The sequence below is a fragment of the Rhea americana genome, unplaced genomic scaffold, assembly GCF_003343005.1.
Source record: "Rhea americana isolate MKP2758 unplaced genomic scaffold, rheAme1 scaffold_36, whole genome shotgun sequence".
NCBI classification, from domain to species: domain Eukaryota; kingdom Metazoa; phylum Chordata; class Aves; order Rheiformes; family Rheidae; genus Rhea; species Rhea americana.
The window spans coordinates 6,503,614-6,517,343 of record NW_028186490.1 but is presented as its reverse complement, the minus strand read 5'-3'; the positions used below and the strand labels follow the sequence as shown (position 1 = coordinate 6,517,343).

At 38.7% G+C, this 13,730-nt stretch overlaps 1 protein-coding gene across 1 annotated transcript in view; it reads right to left on the bottom strand.

The window, feature by feature from the left end:
• Window positions 1–13,124, bottom strand: part of SH2D4B (SH2 domain containing 4B) — a 65,646-nt gene extending 52,522 nt beyond the window's left edge. Inside the window, exons 1-4 of the mRNA XM_085312191.1 lie at window positions 12,958–13,124; window positions 3,480–3,580; window positions 2,017–2,176; window positions 820–967 (exon numbers count right to left, since the gene is read on the bottom strand). Of these exons, the coding sequence (XP_085168317.1) occupies window positions 820–967; window positions 2,017–2,176; window positions 3,480–3,580; window positions 12,958–13,124 (576 nt within the window). The remainder of the gene's footprint in view (window positions 1–819; window positions 968–2,016; window positions 2,177–3,479; window positions 3,581–12,957) is intronic.
• Between the last annotated feature and the right edge of the window lie 606 nt (window positions 13,125–13,730).

The window sequence follows — 13,730 nt, the reverse complement described above, 5'->3', positions numbered from 1 at the left end:
CTCCTCCGAGTCACACTTTACTATAGGCTTTCTCCACGGAAATCCAGATTCACCAATCTCGTGCAGATCCACAGTGCACGTCCCAGACTCAGAAGACTGATAACTTCTCTGCACATTAAAACAATTATATTTTGTCTTACGAATTTTAAACAAATTATCTTCATAAAGTCATATTAAAATGGAAGATGCTGAGGCCTTTCTTGTTTTGTTTTCAAATTATTATTTTCAACAAGAGCAAGTGAAAAAACATTATTTCAAATAAATGTTTGAACATGCTATAAGAACATAAACATTAAAATATYGTGAGCTCATGAAAAAATAATAAGCTGACAAAAATCAAGCAAATGAACTTCTAGCAAAACCAACTAGACTTTTCTCATACATTGAATAAGCGAAGAATCTTCTCCTCATTATACTGAAGGAGGTGGTGACAGAATTTTAAAATTAAATATATGCACAGCTCATCCAAAATACACTAAATATTTTCAAGTAAACTGACCGAAAAAGACACATTTCACAATCGTACTTTTTTTCCCAGTATGATTCATTCAGTCCTGCTGACTGAACAATTCTATTAATGTGTTAGTTGAATAACCAATTTGATCGTCCTGACACTTTTGAATGAGATGTGTAAGTTCTTTACATCATTCACCCAGCTGTACTGGTGAACACAATGTAGCTATTTGTATATTCTAGGATAAAAAAAAATACAATATTCTTTTTTAATGCTTATTAATAAACGTGCACTGAAGGTTACAAGAACACAGAATCTATACAAAAGCACTAACAAAAAAAACCTAAATATAATTCTGCACATACCTTCAGTTCCTCCTGAATTTTTTCCTCCACCAATTTGGCTGCTTTCCGATCTTCTGTTTCTACTTTCCATTTTTCTGCCACTATTCTGGCTTTTTCTTGAGCCATAGCATCCCGGAATTTTTTGGTAATTTCTGCCTCCTTTTGCCTCCTTCAGAAAAGAATTTGAAAATAAACACAATTGTAGAATTGATATTCTCTTAAAAGAGAGAATCAATTTTTAGTCAATACACAATTACTGATTTCAACTAATAACATAACTTCATGGAATTATACAGAGAGAAAATTAAAACGTACTTAACAAGTGAACTACCACAAATCAAGTTTGACACAACTATCCAGAAAGCAGTCATTTTCATGTAAAATGACTAATTAAAATAGCACTAATGACTAATTAAAAATCAGAGAAGTCTTTAAGCCATATCCTATATTTTTATTTCCCTGCCTGAAAACAGATTTTCCTGTCCATCTGTCAAAGCATGATCAGGAATCTATTGTCTTTCAAATATCAGTGAAAACATCTGCTAAATTCTAACAGTAGATTATTAGCCCTGACATAAGAGGAACACAGAACACAGGTTGAAGCGTTTTATCCCAGCTTAAATATGTAAAGACTAAAATCAAGTAGCATCTAATAGGAAAAGGAGTAATATAGAATAAACTGTTACTTTTTAGCGCTGTACTACAAAAGGTAGTGCAGCAGGCTGGTGGCCTACTTCTCAACCATATCAAGCACTAAAACACTTCTGAATCCCTCCCAAAGCTGTAAGAGGCACTGCTCGAAACACCAGCATGGCAGCTTTTTTAATCAGCTTCTGAACTGCTGGGATAAGAACTAATACAAACAACATGCAAACAAAACTAATTGAAAAAGGATTTTACACAGAAAATCCACATTTTGGTGACAAAACAAATATTGCAAATTTAGTCAGCTAAAACTCAGATTGCATCACTTTTATCTATTTACAAACTGTCAATGGTGTAGTAAAGCTCCCCAAAAGAACAGTGTTTGTTTCACTTTCTTTTTCGTGATAGAGGCTTTCCGATTTTTCATGTGCTGAAAAACGTCCAAAACCAGTGAAAGCAAACGTTCACAAAATATACTTACCAGTTTACCCACCATTACCTGCCACCTTTCTACAAGGTCATGTCTCCCCATTATGCTAAGTGGACCCTGAATTCAGCTTCTTAAATCCTCACCATAGTTCTTCTGCCTCCTTCTGCGCTTGTTGCCTGGCTCGCTCAGCTATTAGCTCCTCAGATATCTGTTCATACGGCTTGTCACCTGGGGCTTCTCCCATAACCCAGACCCAGACCTCACCATCCTTCCCATGTAGCCACTGCACATGTTTGCCGTTACCTGCAAACAAACACCAAAACACAGGCCTTAGGTACAAGATYGAATTCTCACAGAAGTACAGATGAGCTGGCTGGAAATTTGCAGTATTAGAAGCATTATGCCTGTAATTTAAAATTCAGAGTAAAATAGGATGAAGAGCTAGAATGAAATCTTCAGATTTGACCGATCCACCATGCTAGCAATGGAAGAAAGGTTTGTAGGCTGCACATCATATAATCTTCAAAGAGTCATTGTCCCACAAGAATATAGGAAGGAATTACTAGTTCCAACACACACTAGCTAGAGTTCAGGTATTGCAACCCCTTTTCATTGTTGTAATTGCATTTTCTTGCTTGATTCAGCAACGAGGAGGGAAAAGAGATGGAAAGACAAGAGACAGCAACGTTATAGGACCAGCACTGCTACAGCACACAGGGAATGCAGAGTGTCAAGCACAGAGAGATTTTATGTGAACCACCACTAAGTAATGCAGGAATTTCTTGCTCCTGTTCTGTGAARAAGGGGTTTCAGRCAGCCTACGTATTCAGAGCAAACCACTCACACTGCAGAAACTTTTCTGTCCAAGTGGGCAATGATATGGATAAACTTTCTGATTCAGTTTTCATGAAAGAAGCCATGCAAAAAATTCTACAGTTACTGTGTTGACAGAGTGATTTCAAAAACACCACAAAAGCTTATGTGTTCTTTACAAAATAGCCTATGTATGGTGAGATACGAGTCCTTCATTTCCAAGGCACAACTAAGGGATTCCTGCTGACTACAAAGGGACCTAGATTAGATCCTATGTGAATACATTTAAATGTATTTACTTTCTACTATCTACTTAATCTTTTGTGTGATTTGGTCTTTTTCTTCTGTTTTTATATGTATAACTCACAGATACTTTTATGTATTTCAGTGAATCATAAGGAGGAATCAGTATAAATACATCTTATGCTTTCATTTTTAATGTTTTACTTTTTATTTATTAAAACTGTTCCACCACGATGACACTTGACAAGATAAAATAAATTCATCCTCCACAGAACACACACAGGCCACAGGTCATCTAACTCCCTGTATATCACAAACCATTGGATTTCACCCTCTTATCCTAATATTGAGGCCAATAAACTGTGAATGGCCACAATTTATCTTCCTAAAAGGCGTCATGTCTCWTCTGAAGACATTGAGAGACTCCTAGGTAGTTTTCTCGGTAACTGGCTGTTCCTCTAAGAGTTAAAAGCAAGTTGTTCCTATCTGAATGGCTAGTCTTTGCTTCCAGTCTCTTTATATCTTCCTCTACTACCATCAGCTCAGCTACTCTCATCTTCAACTCTCTGTTGCTCTGGAATAGCACAATATCCATTTAACCAGATCAAGTTTCCCAAAGTACAATCAATGAGGCGTTTTGGACATGCCAGGCTGAAAAGAAACAACAGAAGGGAACAAAGTGGGGCTGCTGACAGCAGGGACGGCCAGCGCCAAGCCACACTCACAAGTGTTGGCAATATGAACTGAAGGCAACACACATATCAGGTTTCCCAATGAAAGCTAATATTCTACCTCACATCTGAAAATTTGATTTATAAGAATTCCCAGTGCTGACCTAATGGTACTGACTTAAAGGGAAGAAAGTTTAAGTTAATTATGTTTTTCTTTAATAACTCTCAAAAGCATTTACTTTGACTTTCACAGCCTATCACATTATGGCTTGGGATATATATCTGAATGTATTTTATTGCTCTTTTCTGTACATTTCTATGTTCCTGCCTTACCACAACATTCATGCCATGTTTCTCAAATACGGCACTTGAAGACAGTCTGCCAAGAACGGACTGTCCATAGAGCTATGTGCTGCCAAGGTTTTCACCCATTGCACTTCATGGTAAAGTCTCTGGAGAAGTACAGGATTGTTTCCCAAGGATGACTGTCCCCACATGAGCAATGTCTACTACTGTTTTAAAGGTGGGCTATGTGCTCATTCCTGGGAGGTATCTGCATATCCTCATCACTCTCTTAATTAATTAATTAAAGAATTAATAATTAATTTAAAGGCATAATTGCGAACAACATGCCTTATGTTAATTTATTTTTATCATAATTGGAAGATACCAATATGTTCTATTGTTCTGAGACACTTTCACCACTTCTGCTCATTTATGAGCCTCCAGGCCAAACAAGAATGAAAAACATCCTTTTCAAGTGAGCATATAACTTTTATCTTTGTTTTTTTGTTTACTGTTTTTTCCGAGTCTTCTGTACCAAAGGGTTATGAATACATTTCTCAGAAACCCAACTTATCTATTGCTACCCAGCCTGTATTTGTGAACTATTTGTAAACAAATAGTTCATTTTTAGACAACATATCTGGAGAAATTGTTCTCTTCTTTTTTGAAGAAACAATGGATCTCTCTTCCAAACTTATAGACAGTAGATATATAAAATCTTTTGAAAATATCAGCATGGTACATTGTTGGTTCACCACTGGCTACTGTACACTACGTATAGTACACTACTACATAAATATCCATAATTGAAGTTCAAAGATAATAGCATTGTCAAGCAATCYGTCAATTTGAAGCCTCATCATTACACATGCAGACTCTCCACACGTCCAGTTTTACACCAATACAACCTGAGCACATATGCCTTTATTCATTTTGGTTTTTTAGAACAATCAAAATGCTTTTCCACATCCAACCACCATTTCTATTTTACTTCAAGACTCCCATGCAAAACTTCCCCTAACCTATACCATTAACACTCCCCATAAAGCTGGAGATGGGGCTTTACTGTACAATCTGATCAAAAAACTGAGCCGTTTCTTAGCAAAGAATAATATCCAAAAATTGGTAAGTGGACAAAAAAAAAAAAAAAGGAAATAAGCAACTCAGGGAGAAAATCTGACACTGAAAATGGAATTCCTGCCACAAAAACTACTTATAGTCTGCAGAAATCAAGTTCACAGTGATCAGTGTCAGGTCTTTTCATAGAATCATAGAATCAGTAAGGTTGGAAGGAACCTCTGGAGATCATCTAGTCCAACCYCCCCGCTCAAGCAGGGTCACCTAGAGCATGGTAGACAGGGCTGCATCCAGGCAGGCCTTGAAGATCTCCAGAGAAGGAGACTCCAYAACCTCYCYGGGCAACCTGTSCCAGKGCTCTGTCACTCTCACAGGGAAGAAATTCCCCCTCACGCTCAGGCAGAACTTCCTGTGGTTCAGTTTCTGCCCATTGCCTCTTGTCCTGTCACATGGGGCAACTGAAAAGAGTTTGTCCCCGTCCTCTTGACACCCTCCCTTCAGGTACTTATCCACATTGATAAGATCCCCCTTAAGATAAGATTCTCTGCAGAGCTGCTCTCCAGCAGGTCAGCCCCCAGCCTGTACTGGTGCMTRGGGTTATTCCTCCCTAGGTGCAGGACTCTGCACTTGCCCTTGTTGAACCTCAGGAGGTTCCTCTCCACCCAACTCTCCAGCCTGTCCAGGTCTCTCTGAATGGCAGCACAGCCCTCAGGTGTATCAGCCACTCCTCCCAGCTTGGTATCATCCACAAACCTGCTGAGGAGGCACTCTGTCCCCTCAKCCAGGTCATTGATGAATAAGCTGAATTTTAGGTTAACATTATTGGACTTGTATTTTTAAACTGCAGAACCAATTGCAAGAACTGAGCAGAAGGTACAGAGAAATCATTTGCTTAATATTTTTCTATTCATATCTTTATGTTTTCTGCTTTTCAAGCATAAAAAAATGGCCTGTGAGTGGTAATTTTAATAGTTTGTGTTTTAAGTTGTCCCTCASGCACTACATTTTTCTGAAAAAATCAGATATGTTGTTATAGTTTGATTTCTAAATGAAACAACTTTTAATTAGAAAAATTCAACTAAATCTCAAGGAAGAGACAGGTCCTGACTAAACAAACTTGAAACCTAGGTGAAACAGAGGCAAGGGAATCTCTTTTTTCTTTTTCAGAAGCAAGCTTCTGAGCTTATTCACAAATCCTAAAACAGGGTCAGAAAATAAAACTTTCTGAAATAAAATTTTCTGAATTCCAGTCTACTGCCTTGACCATAAAACTACTTTTCTTTTCCTGGAGAAACCATGGCAGGCTGCGAGTAATTACTRTTAGGAAGTAGTGGACACCAAAATTAGTCTGGGTGGATGAGCTGAAATAAACGTCTTCTAGAARCAAACCCCTTTAGCAGGAAAATGTACCAAAAAATTTACTGCATCTTTTCCATCTCTACAGACCAATAATCTTCAGCTGTAGTATTCTACTAGTTGTTTATCTAAAACAACTCTGCAGCATCACAAGAAGGCAGATTCAATTCTCTTCACCTATAGCTTCTCTATGAATGAGTATCTTTCACAGTTTCCCCAAATCCTACCGCATCCATATTGCTTTGAGATCAGTAAAACGGAATTTCTCCTTGTACCAGACAAATACAAAAAGTATCCAACATTCACAGCAMAAAGCATCACAATGAAAAAATTTTGGGGCATCTACAGCTTGAAGTAACAGTAACACAAAATTGCACATTCAAACAGACACACATGCAATCAAAAATAATACCAACATCAAATCATGTTTTCTACTTACTTGTATTTATATAGGCAATTCTGTAATACAAAAGCATAAAACAAGGCTCTATAGCACAATAGTGAAATCAAGGTTTACACCTGTAAGAATGAATCTCTACCAGCAGTCCTGCTAGTCTCATCCACATACATTAACACACACCGACCTGGAGTACAAGTATTAGTTGTGCTGCAGGGTACCACAGGCTGCTCTCTGCCCTTGAGCTACCCTAAGGAAAGCCCTGGTGTAGACATCATACCCTTACTGCCACAGCTGAACACTGCCAGAAAGTRTGAGTGCCCATCAGCCACCTCAGAGAAAAGAGAAAGACCATCTGAAGGTGCACGGGAAGGGGGAATCCTGCCTGTATTCAATGCCTAAGCTAAGTCAGGTCTCAACTTAAATCAGCTTGAATTTCCACACTCTGACTAGGAATGGAAATTATACAATGGAATGGAATTATGCAAAAGAAATCCAGGCCTGTCAGCACCTCTGCTGACCACGACAGAGGAGGAAAACCCGTTTTCTTTTTATGAGAGCTTTATCTGGCTTCATTTTCACATATGCTTCTAATTAAAAGTGATTTAAAAATAACAGTAACAGTAGCAAATGTAATATTGCTGGAGTCAGCTTCCTTCCTCCGGGTTCATTTGTCATTGCTCTAACAGCTTGTGCATCCCTGACAATTCCCATTGGTTATCCATCTTCAGTGTTTGCAAGGGAACTACTCCAAGCACCATTAGAGGCCTGATTTGTTGTCAAGTCTCCCAGCTGTGCTGTTACACAGCCACAGCCTGCCCGCTTAGTCCAGCCAAAACATGAGTGAGCGCTGATAACCTGCACTGCCATTGTATCACAGGGAATATTAGAAGCTATTTCAAGTGCTAACTGAGAACATTAAAAGATCACTGATTTATTGTCTCAGAAACATGTAATGGCATTCAGTCTGCTTAAACTTTCTTAAAGTCGTCTGCTATTTCCATGAATAATCTTGTTTCTTCGAGGTTTGGGCTTCCCAACATGGTTGTTTCACTTGGAGACTACAGATTTCTGCAACAGCAATYGACCTTCCTTCCTTGCTAGCTGGAAAGCTCTGTAGTCTTACAAATACCTTTTGACCCTTTCTTTAGAAAATATTCCTTTTCTTTTTTCTCTCTGCACTAGAAGTCTCCTGAAATTTATTCTGCATGTGAAATAGGCTGTATCTGCATTCACTACCATGACAACAAGCTGATCATCCTTTGTCATTCAGAGATAAAACGTAGGTTCTGGGGCACTTCTTTGTTCTTTTGGAGTTTTGATACCTGGTATACTTTGGTCTAAACACAACGTGCCCTGGAGATTTTATCTTTGACTTTTCAAATGGACAATTCTTATGTCTTTTTAAAGTTGAAGCTTGGATTTTGATAGTCTGAAGGATAAAGAGGTTCCATGCAGAGTTTCATTAGCTGCAGGACAGGCACTGGAAGCACATTGATTAGGATGGAAATGAGGATGTTGTGAGCTTTAGGTTGCTCTCAGTTGCTTGGACTTACTCAGTACAAGTTTGTATATATATTTTATTTAATATCGTTTGTTAAACTATAAACACATACACAATTTCACTTCTTTCTAAAGAGCAAAACCTAGGAAATATTCCTGTGAACATTTCTGAGACCATTAAAAGAGCAGAATGCACTTTTCATAACSTTAACTTCTGTAACTCTATTAAAATTTATAAAGAATAATTAGGGGATGATAATATTCTTGTGGAAAGTAGCAAAATCCCATAATAAACTGAAGATTCACTATAATTAAATCTGTGGTCTGCCCTTGTTAATAGTCAGAGGACCATGAACCCACCTCTTCCAAGAATRTATTTCAAAAATCACCAACTTCAAACCAATCCTTAAAACAAATAAACCACAATAGAGAAAAATTCTAAACATCCCAGGCAATCCCCCAAAACTTCCATTTATGCACCAACTAATTTCAACACTGTGTTATGCGTGTTTTTATTTAAAGGAGCATTTGCAGAGGGAGAAGTTCAGCTGCATTAATGTATCGGTAAGTGTTATGGGATCTCAGCATTGGTGAAAAAAATCAGCCTTCATAGCTCTTCAGCTGCTTTCTGATCATATAATGAACTCAATCTTATGTTTATGGAATTACAGTCTGTTACCATGGAAATAATTATGCTGCAATATACCACTGCAGGATCAAATAAAAGAGTGACTGCAAGAGAAAAAACATTAACGGAGGAAACAGTTATTCAAATAAGACTATAGTAATTAACAAATGTGGCAAAGATGACTGTACATCACACACAAAGGTAAGTTTGTATTATCACATGATACTTCTCCAAGATTTGCAGAGTGCAAACAAAATAAGAGGAAAAAACAGAAACAGAAAAATAAAGTAGCACTTATTCGGTCTCTGTCTAATATGCCCCAAATATTTTCTTGGCTCTCTGGCCAATGTAAACAGTAATTACCATCAACTTCATAATTTTGCCACTTTCAACTGGGAGATACCTAGAATTTATTCTTAAAGACACTGTACTAAACCCGTGACCTCAGTCTGGAGGTAGTCTCTTGTCTGTCCACTTTAATTTCCCTTTCACTGTAAAAGACTGCAGGTATTTRTCAGATCAAAGTGCAAGGTTGTGAATTGATTCATCTCAGTACCATTTGATTCTTTTTTTCCTTTATTAAAAAAAAAAAAAATCAAGAACATATCACTATGGTGATTCCAATCCGATTCCTATTCCAATAGTCTTTCACAAAGAGTAAAAGCTATATACGAGGCTTGATTTCTCACAGAGCTATCATAAAGCATTCACCTTCTTCCCTGTGTTGAAGAAAGAACAAAAACGAGCCTGCATGGCCACTTCAGGGATAGATGGAAACAAAACAAAACAAAAACAAAAACAAAAACAAAAACAAAAACAAAAACAAAAACAAAAACAAAACAAAACCAAACAAAACAAAACAAAAAGAGGGCTGTCACAGAACGACACAGATAACTACAGATCCCTTTCTGAACCAGACTCCCAAAGGCAGGTTTGCACTTGCTTCTTTTATCTGGCACACAGGACCACCAAGGCAGGGAAAACTATACCACTACAAGGAGATATTCCAGCACCACAGCACAGGAGTGGAAATTGAAGATTAATGAACCATCCTCAGAGCTTTGCTAAATCCACTACTTACTTGAACATGCAAGAGCTTTCCCATATCTTCCAAATCCTGCTAGCAAAACCCAGTGCCTCTGTCTTYGAATGTTTTGGTCATTTATGTGAAAAACTGGCAAAATTGGCCAAGAAATATTAAATTAGCTTCAGCAAATCCCATTCTGTCCTCAGCTGCAGTACTGCTGTCTTTCCATATCAAGTATTCATGAACTTGCAAATAATCACAACCTTGTATCATTACCAGAGGGTTTCCAGCTAGAGTGTTGGCATGCAGGAGAAAGCCTACCTAACGCTGCTGTGTTTAGACAGGCTCAGCAGCACAATATAGCAAAGAAACACCKACACCCCCTTCACTCGAGGGGCCCCATTAGCCCTGAGCCTCTCAGGAAGCGGTTCATTCCCAGTGCCGTAGACAACGGGAACCCTGTGGACCACCTGAGAAACCTCGGGTGAAGTAAGGCTCAGGTAGCCAGCAAMATTCCACTCTTGCTTTGCTGCAGAACACAGAAGTCAGCTGCAGGGCACCGTATGACACTGAAAAACAGAGACTTGTGGTTAATCTTAGCAAGGCAGAGAAGTCCTCCTGGATTTGTTCCATCTGGTACATATTTAGGTCATATGGCGGTCGGGGGGCTCTTTCTAGCCCCAGGTTCAGAGAAGCGAAAAGGCAGTTTAGAAGCTACTGTTTAAACATACCTCAGTACACAGCTGCACGAAACATGAACTCTGAGCAGCTGAGTTCTGGCCCCAAGGTATTTATAGTCCTAACAAAACTGCATAGTATCACAAGCTGCTATATAGGCTGTGAAACTTTCCAATGATTTCAAAGTAGTTGGCTCAGTCTCCCAATAAAAATTATTAAAAACTTCCCAATATTCTCTTTGTTACATTTTAAGATGTATCTGAATTGGAAACAAAAGATGGGTCTCTACAGAATTCAAGACCAAGTTCAGACAGAAATTTTGGAAATACTCAAGTACAGTGTTTCTGTTTTGATCCATCTGCAGCAATACAGAGAAACAGACAGTGAGCAACTGCAAGAGCAGATGTCGCTGCAGGAGATAAAACCTTGGGTAAGCATTACCAGGGAAAGGAGAGGCTTTAATATAAATAAAAATGTAGACAATAAATGAAAACATTGTCACTGCAGGTACACCCACCTACCCTTACACACAAACACTATCCTTCCCATGTAACAGTGATGTATCCTCCAACTATCCACTTGTGATAGTTGAGATATTTGTTAGCCTTCAAGTAGCTTTATCTATTCTCTAATGAAGAAATTACTTGCTAGCCATGCTGTGATAAACCTATCTAATTTTCTCCCAGCTGTACTTGTTAAGGACAGGACAAYAACTCTGTAGCTGTTACAAAGAGTTCCTGTTTGAACTTCTTGAGCTGCAGTTCCCCAAGACTAAACGTCAGGGAAAGTAGCAGTGGATGAACATCGTCTTCCCTCCCACAACGCTGTTCTTCAGCTAGCTGATGCTCAGTAGTTTTTGAAATCTCATTTTGGATGTTTTGAAAGTTCTGGATACTGTGCAAGAGTCAAAATCCAACCTGGCAAGGTCCTTCACTTAGTTCCAGCTCAGCCATACTGGTTAAAGGGCTCCTGCCTAATCAAATAAATATGTTTCGCTGCAAATTGCAAAGCTGCCTGTCAGTCAGCTCTGAGCAAATCCCAAAGGGATCTTGACTTTTGGAGACTTCCCTTAGTGATTCTATCACAGCTGGGAAAGGCAATCTGGTTTATTACAATGAAAACATGCCCCTGTAAGACCTGCCCCAGGAGTCATTTGTAAATGAACTGGAGACAGAAATCTAACTTCTAAGAATTCTATTCATTTCAGTAGAAGCCACTAATTATGATTTAAAGCTAGGAAATAATTTTTAACCTTGAACAAATTCACTAAAAACTGCTGTTTTGGGRGGACACAAACTACACTCAAGTACTACTAACATTTTCAGCCAATAATGTAGGAYAGGAACAAATGACAAATGTCAGAGGAGCTTATTCAACATTATCTAAAGGAAACCTTTCTTTCTGAAGAAATAATGTTCATATGTTGTTCCATTTTAGACAGTGATTTGTGTTAAGAGAAGGAAATTAAACTTGTTGAATAATCTTGAAACATTTGCCCCAAACTGAAACTTTTTTTTTTTTTTTTAAGCACTGAGTGGTGCTAAACCTGATGCAAATTTCTATTTTGACCTCTCCTCAAAACACAAACTCAATAATCCAAATGTAAAAGCAAGCCCAATTTAGCAGCTACTGAAGGCAGCTAATATTTTTTTTATGAAAAATAAAACCAATTACATAGACTGTTATAATATTTGGCTGGCTAAACATTCTTATCCACTTATATTTTTGTATTTCATGTTTTGAGCTTGTTTTTATTTTCTAAAAAGCAAATGTCATTGTACTTAATAGGACATTAACAATCTGTATTCAGTGGCACTTCTACAAAATCGCTGTAGATTGAGGTCTTTGTAAGTTAGAAACTACTGGTAAGCAATTTAAAAAGCATCACAGAGACATTCCCTAAACCTGCTCATATTTTTAAATCCCAACCAAGGCCACCCCTCCTRTCTGACCTATGAATGCCATTCTCCCCTGCAACTCTGCACTTGTGGTTTCTATGAGACAAAACGTCTAATCCTTGCACACGGCCAGTTAGTCATTTGACATGGCTTGCTTTGCTGAAATCAGAAGGTTTCCCAATGGCACGGAGGTACCTCACCCTGGCGAGACGCACACAGGGAGCCTGGAGGGGGCGGTCCGACGGTGCGCAGCAGCCAAGGCCTCTCCAGCTCGGAGCGCTTCTCCAGCCCCCGCAGACTTTGCTCTGACAGGCAGTGCCAAGAAGCCTTTCCAGTACACGTAACTGCCCTCACCTCACACGCTGTGTTGTTTTCATTCATTCAGAATCTCTGTTGAGGTAAATCATTTGGGCACTGATTTCATGGAAAACTCCCAAAAGAAGTTATATGATTTTGGAGCCGTCATCCTCAAGTCGCGGCAGGAAATCACAGCCGGACTCATACTCACTGCAGCACTGGAGAATCTGCCCGTTCCGTTTTGCCACTGCGTTGCACAAGCAGTACCAGGTGCACTCCCAAATCGACGGAGAGTTGTGCGGGTATCAGTTTGGGGCATGCGACTCCAGAGTGCGCCCAAGCACTCCCTGGAGTATTTTTAATAGCAGGAATGCCCATCGTCACCAATCCCTTTGGTTCTAGGGCATCTCCCCTTCTCCCATCCCAAAGCTGTGGGGCAAAGGTTGAACAATGGGGTCTAAATAGCTATTCCAAATATAAGGAAACTGGAAGGATATGAAAGATAAGCCTGYAGCATTAACTGAGATTAAATTACTAAAAATCAGTTATGTCACAATCACAGACACTATACACACTTTTCTGTAAACTGGAAAAATTATGTACGAGGCCGGCAGGTATCTATGCTTGGTTAATCCTGACTCTCAGCACAGCATTAGGACAAGGTGTTAAAGCCTCACTTCTATTTTCTCTTGTATGTCAGGCTACAAAACATCAAATCTTTAATTCTCTGCTTTGTAACACTTCTATAAAGTTAATGCAATTCTTGACTTCAACAAAATAATACCAAAATAAAACTTGYGTCACAAAGTAGAGAATTAAAACACCAACATGTTGCAGATGAAACTGCCCCAAACTCTCAGTCTTGAAGGAATAAAGAAAATATAATTCTGATTATTCCAGATTTCCTGGTAGCCAATAATTTTGGACAGGAAGGAAAATACACCATATTCTATGCTATATAGCAGTATGAGAAAAGTTAGAAAY